The sequence below is a fragment of the Vigna unguiculata genome, chromosome 8 (genome assembly GCF_004118075.2).
Source record: "Vigna unguiculata cultivar IT97K-499-35 chromosome 8, ASM411807v1, whole genome shotgun sequence".
Classification (NCBI taxonomy): Eukaryota; Viridiplantae; Streptophyta; class Magnoliopsida; order Fabales; family Fabaceae; genus Vigna; species Vigna unguiculata.
Window position 1 is genome coordinate 30738035 of NC_040286.1, and position 6547 is coordinate 30744581.

The following is a 6547-nucleotide window of genomic DNA, read 5'->3' on the forward strand; positions in this document are numbered from 1 at the left end:
TAGCAAAGTCAAGTCAGAGAGTGTGAATGAATTTACTTCAAAATTTAGCATTTCGACATGAGAGAATCTTATGTGAAACTGTGTACTTAGTTGAACTTCATTGTTCTGCATTTATCAAGATAATGTGATATTGATTAAAATACGGTTACATTTTTTGAAAGTAAATAATAAAGTTAATAATGTTATTGTATACAAAAATTTATGAGTAGACAATGACAACCTAAGTGTATATTAGTTAGATTTAAATTATATACAAATAGTTGTTAAGATTACATCCAGTAATTTAATAATTGAATAAATAAAATTCACTTTCAATAAATTTTCAACAAAAAAGTTGTGAGAAATATTAGTTTACAAATAAACCAGTAGTATTATCCACCTGAGCCATTATTTGGATTCAATATGTGAGTCAACAAGAATTAACCTGTAGATATTATTAAATCAATGAAATGAAACTAACTTGTTAGAAATTTAAGTATGAGTTTAAATTTTACATTAGTTAGAAATAAGAGAATAAAACATTATATAACAATAAAGACCCATAAATTCATTATCTTAAGGTTTTGTATTGAGAATGATATTAATACCTTATATGGTTAGACTATTGATGTTATATCTTTCTAGTAAAACCTCATCTATAAACCTAGCAAAGATTTCAGGCGTATCCCGTTAAAAAGAACAACGATAGGTTTAAATTTATCCATATATATCAGATGCCTTTTGAAATATATATCAACACATCAGCACACTGTAATTGAAAGATCAATAGACACGAGAGAAGGTATTAATTATTGATCATATCATTTGACTAACCATGGCATGATTTGGTGATACAGAAATACACATTTCTAACAATTCAGAAGAACAAATGGGAGAGATTGTTCTTGAATGAAGATCATCAATTGAATCACAACGTTAATACACAAAAATCCAATGAAATAAACCTTCCTAGAAAAAGAAAACAACTGAAGTAATTCCATCTGTGAGAAGAACTGTTTCATGCACTCTTATATATACCTCTGAATGTTGCTTCCAGAAAGAAACAAGTTCAAGAAATCAATTTGCTTGGAACACAAGAAGGAAAGGCAGAGTTAATCATGGAGTCTGAGCAGTTGATTCCTCCTTGGATCTATTCTCTTCCGAAGATGGCCGGTTTTCGGAGTCGGATTGCCGGATCTCTTCAATCATTCTCACTACTTCCTCCATGGTAGGCCTCATATCAGGAACCTTTGCCACACAGGCCATGGCAATTTGCAACATCTGCACCATTTCTTCTTCAATGTTTTGGTACCTCATTAGTTCAACATCAAAAACCTCAGCTGTCCACTCCTCCCTAACAACAGATTGCACCCACCTTGGGAGATCAACCACGTCGTCGCGTCCCGGAGACTGTTGTGGCGCTTTTCCGGTCAGCATTTCCAGAAGGAGAACACCAAAACTGTACACATCTGACTTGTGAGAGTGCTTACGCGTTTCAATCACCTCAGGGGCACGATAGCCTGCAGCTCTAGAAGGAGTTGCAGGAACATTCATGAGTGGAGTCAGGCCAAAGTCTGAGATGCATCCATCGTTATCTTGGTTGAGGAGGACATTTGAAGATTTCACATTTCCGTGAGTGAATTTTGGACCACCAACTGAATGTATGTGAGCAATTCCTCTGGCAATTCCAACAGAGATTTTTATTCTGGAGTTCCAATCTAATGGAGTTCTTCCACTTGCTCTGTTACCTGTCATCGAATTCAGATCCAATTTAACTCTTGTACATTTACCATAAGAAGTTAAATAGCATCCACATGTATAGAAAATGAGATTATCCAAAAGACATTCAAATATCATGTGTAATATGTATAAACTCAAATACAGAATAAAGGAAAACTATAACAAGTTTAGAAGTTTTAGCTGAAACAAGGAGAGAAACAGAAATGCATACCATGCAAGAGGGTTGATAGATTGCCATTTGGGATGTAGTCATAAACCAAAAGCTTCTCATCCTTGGAATAATAGTAAGCACGAAGTGGCACAACATTTGGGTGCTGTCCAACTCTTCTCACAATCTCCATCTGCTGTTCAAATTCCCTTTTCCCAACCACGACTTCCTTCAACCTTTTCACTACAACTGTTGTTGACTCTTCTAATATAGCCTTATATGCAGTGCCATAACTACCCTTTCCAAGAACTTCAGCAGAAGCTCTCAGCAAATCCTCTAGATCAAAATTATAAGAACTGCCTTCAAAGAAAACCAACTTGTTTTTCTCAGGTTCTTGCACCCCACTTCCAAACTCTTCTTTTGGTTTCTCAGTTCTCCCACCACTAGGACCTTTGCCTTTAGTAGCTCTGGGGCTTCCATCATTCTTTTTCTTTAAACAGCAAAGAACAATGATGAGAGCTGCTAAAAGTAATAGCACACCCCCACCAACTGCAATTGCAATGATAGCTGCCTTACTCAATTTACTTTTGGAGCTGTGTCTTGAAGGAGTTGGTGGGGCAGGAGTTAATGATGGAGGAGGTGCAGGGGGGGCTGAAGAGCATGGATTTAGAGGTAATCCACATAGAGAGTTACCCTCAAAGGAAGAATTGGGGAAAGTCTGAAGAGCAGCAGGGATAGAGCCATTCAAATTGTTGTAGCTTAAATTCAATTGCCTGAGCTTAGTGACATTGAGATTTGGTATCTCACCAGATAGAGAGTTGTTCTGGAGGTTCAACCTAGTTAGTTGTGTTAAGTTTTGCAATGTCTTTGGAATAGCACCGGTGAAGGAATTGTATGACAAATCAAGTACATTGAGGTGGGTGGACAATGAGGTAGGTATGTTACCAGAAAGGTTATTATGCTGAAGGTAAAGATATTGTAGAGAAGGAAGAGAAGAAATATCAGGAGGAAGACTTCCACTGAGTAGGTTGGCACGGAGGCTGATATTTCTGAGTGAGTCAATCTTGCCAAGTGTATTGGCCGGAATCGTGCCGACAAGTCCAATTCCAGGAAGCCGGAGAGAAACAACACGGGTGCCATTTTGATTGCAAGTGACACCTACCCAGGATGTACAAATTGAAGTAGCTGAATTCCACTTAAGGTCACGGCGATGGGGGACAGAAGCAGCAAAATCAAGAAGGGCTTGCTTATCAGAATTTAAGTCAGCAAAAACCATAGGACATAGAATAACAACTATGAAAAGGAAAGGATGCACTCGAGGGAAGTAGAACTTCATGGTGAGTTTTTTGGTGAGAAGGTATAAGATATTGATACATGAATTTGAAGCAGTATCTGCCATCCTTCATATTTTCCTGGTTTAGCACCATGACCACAAATCATAGTTAGAATACAATAGCATAAAGAAGCAAGCACTATCAACATTTCTAAAGGTATTCACAGAGTAGTTCTAGTTAACTAAAATTCACATCTGAATCAACCAATAAGTATTTAGGTAGCTGAAAGTCCTGAATCAATTTTGCAATCAGTTTTTTCTTGTTGTAAGATTTCCATTATCATCAGAGATCTAGTGGAGGAATAAACCTTTGAGGTTACCGAAAATACTTAATATTCAGAAACATTCTTAATATTTTAAAAATGCCTAATGCAGCTTCAACTTTGCAGAGTGACAATCACAAACAACAGTAACTTAAAGAAAACATGCCTCTTGGAGCAGGTTATATACATCAGTCACAATCCTTGCCTAGCCTAACTTAGAGAATAAGTGACAAAAATGAAAATAAAAAAGAACATGATGTTGAACGAAAGCAATAGCATAATTTTCAGTTTCCAACAGTGGATATTAAAAGATATCGAATGACAACTATACCAGCAAGGAGAATATTCAAGTTACAGTTGAAACAAACAATACCTAAAGCATAGCTGAAAATCAATTACAAAGTGAAATGAGCAGCGAAGAAGATCACTACAAAAATGAATATGTTAAGACAATTTGGTTAGTAGGGAAAAGGAAAATGTTTGGTCTGTGAAATAACAAATTCCTCCTTATTTGGCCTAAAGCCATTTTTGAGAGACAGAAGCTTTTCAACAAAAGGTCCCATTCAGAAAGCCAAGTAGATGAACCCCAAAAGAAAAAGAATCCCAGGATTTTAGCTGAAGAGGAATATAAAAAAAAAAAGAAAAAAAACTCATGAACAACATTTACTGTCAAATTAAGTTGTTGGAGTAGGTGATTTAGCTTTCTTGTGACTTTATAACTTGAACTAACATTTCTGCAGTTAATTCTCAGAACACATTTTCTTGCCAACCAAAAAAACCAATGTAAGCTTCCTTCCTGCCTTTTTTTTTTCCTGCACGGAAGAGGAACTACCCGAATTTCTACATTGAATACAGATGAACGAATTATGAACCCAAATTTTGCTCACATACCACATTTAATGTATTGGGAAGGAAATTAAAAGACCACTAACAGTCAAGGTTGCTCAACAACTAAAATTTCATCAAAACAACAACTAAAAACAAAACATCTAACATAAAATAAAAACAAAATCCCAAGATTTCCCATCATTAAGGAGTAACACCCCCACATCAAAAAGAAAAACACCAACCACTAGCACCAGAAAGAATCCCCAAAACTCCCTTTGAAGTACATCCTTCGAAACCCAACCCACAATGTGCAACCCATTTGATAGTTTGAAGGCCATAAATAGGTATTCATGAAAACCACTGGACCAAAACATCCCAGATCTGCAAACTAGCACTGAACCAAAACACCGCAAGAGTTTCCATCATTAAGAAGTCACACTCCACATGAAGAAGAAAAACGCCAAGCGCTAGCACCAGAAAGAAACCCCAAAACTCCCTTTGAAGCACATCCTCGGAAACCCAGCCCACAATGTGGAACCCATTTGATAGTTTGAAGCCCATAAGTGGGCACTAAGAAAACCACTAAACCAAAACACCCCAGATCTGCAAACTAAGTTACTGGCACAAGTTAGCACGCAGGGACAAAGAAAGGGAATATTTTTCAATGAGTAATCACCTGAAAGGGATCAAAGAGGAAGAAGCACAAGGATTCATGGAGCAGCTCAGAGCTTAAACCACAGGGCGTAATGATGCATTCACACTGAAGAAGCTGAGAGCAAGTTACAGCCGTGTACTATGCTTCAGATTCTGAAGTAATTAACAAAGACTAGAGAATTTGAATCAGCGTAGCTCTGAATTGGAGCATGAGAGCTCAACACCACAGAGAATTTGCATGAAAATAGAAGGCGTTGAGGTTGAGGCTACTATAGGAGCTAGAAGAAGAAGTGAAGAAGCATGGTTCATTAGGGAGTTCAAAATTAAAGTAAGAAAGGCTCAAGATTCAGGAAAGTGAGCCCTTTTACTTTAATTATTTATGTCAAAGTTGAAGATAATTATAAATAAAAAGCAAAGAGGAAACAAAAAGGTCGCAAAGGATTAAAGAATGGTTTGGCCAGCAGAGCAATGCATAACACACAGTGACCTCTCTTCTTGCTTCTTGACTAAACCAGAGAGAGAAAGAGTGAAAAGTCAGAGAAGTTCTTAAACGGCCAAGATCAAAAGTACCCTCAGAAAATAGCAATTGCACTTGAGAGAAGAAAGAAAGTAATTTTATGTTTTTTCACCCAATCCCTATCTTTTGTTTACCTACTTTTTTCACCCAATTGCACTCTCTTTTACTATGAAAAAAAAAATCCCTTCTTTGAATTAACCATTTTCAGTTGCAATAGTGCATGCAAAAATATGGATGCAATTTGAAATGAATAAAAACAAGAGAAAAATGGAAATAGGGTTTCTCTCTAATTAGAAATTAGAGAAATTAGGAAGAGTTCAACTTTGCTTTCTTTTTGTTATTGATCCTCTCCCTTTCCATCTTAAGAAATTAGGTCTCTTTATTGAAAATTTTTATACCTCACGTCACATGCTTGCATTGCCATCACATTTAATGGAATCATCCATTTACTTCACTTTGCATCTCATCTTCATTAACGCATTTCTTTTTTGTACTTGTTTGTTATTATCTTCTCATTTTCTTTTTTCTCTTTTCCATTCTTCTCTTTAGCAGAAATTTTTTGCTTTCTATTTTATATGAAACAAATATCTTTTTTATCCAGTTAACAGTATTTATGGTGCATATTTTTGGTAAGGTATAAATACACATTTGGTACCCAAACTTTTTCAGAAAGTTTAATGTGGTACCCGAACTTTAGGAATGTTCAATTTGGTACCCAATTTTCTAAAGAGGTTCAATTTGGTCCTCTCCGTTAAGTTGGAGTTAACACCGTGTCCGTACAGGACACGTGTCAAGCCATGAAAATTTTATTTTTTTTTATTTTTTTTTAAAATTAATTTTTTTTTTCAAAAAATTAATTTTTTTTTCGAAAAATTTAAAAAAACTGCCACATGTCAGTTTATTATCGTGCCACGTGGCAGCTTACAAGCATGACACGTGGCAGTGTAATAGTTATTTTCAATTTAGTACCCCAGTTTAAATTTTTGGTTCAATTTAGTACCCAAATTTTTTAAAATGATCCAATTTCGTCCTTTCCTATTTGAGACCAAATTAGTAAATAAGCTTAATTATAATTTATATAAACA

General features: G+C 35.8%; 1 protein-coding gene across 2 annotated transcripts; it reads right to left on the reverse strand.

Moving 5' to 3' along the window:
• Positions 1–777: 777 nt before the first annotated feature.
• Positions 778–5536, reverse strand: LOC114194283 (probable inactive receptor kinase At5g58300). 2 transcript variants are annotated; one of them, XM_028084409.1, is made up of 3 exons: positions 4968–5536; positions 1931–3279; positions 778–1727 (listed from the first exon to the last, which is right to left on the reverse strand). In XM_028084409.1, the coding sequence occupies exons 2-3, from the start codon at positions 3264–3266 to the stop codon at positions 1096–1098; spliced, it is 1968 nt and encodes a 655-aa protein (XP_027940210.1). In that variant the 5' UTR covers positions 3267–3279; positions 4968–5536; the 3' UTR covers positions 778–1095. The 2 variants fall into 2 exon arrangements, with proteins under 2 accessions (XP_027940210.1, XP_027940211.1); XM_028084410.1 differs by lacking the exon at positions 4968–5536 and adding an exon at positions 3837–4511.
• Positions 5537–6547: the final 1011 nt, after the last annotated feature.

Excerpts from the sequence above, each read along its gene's own strand:
- LOC114194283 (XM_028084409.1), bottom strand. The coding sequence starts at position 3,266 with ATGGCAGATACTGCTTCAAATTCATGTATCAATATCTTATACCTTCTC. Across the intron at positions 1,728-1,930 it reads TCTATCAACCCTCTTGCATG|GTAACAGAGCAAGTGGAAGA; the intron begins GTATGCATTTCT and ends ATTCGATGACAG.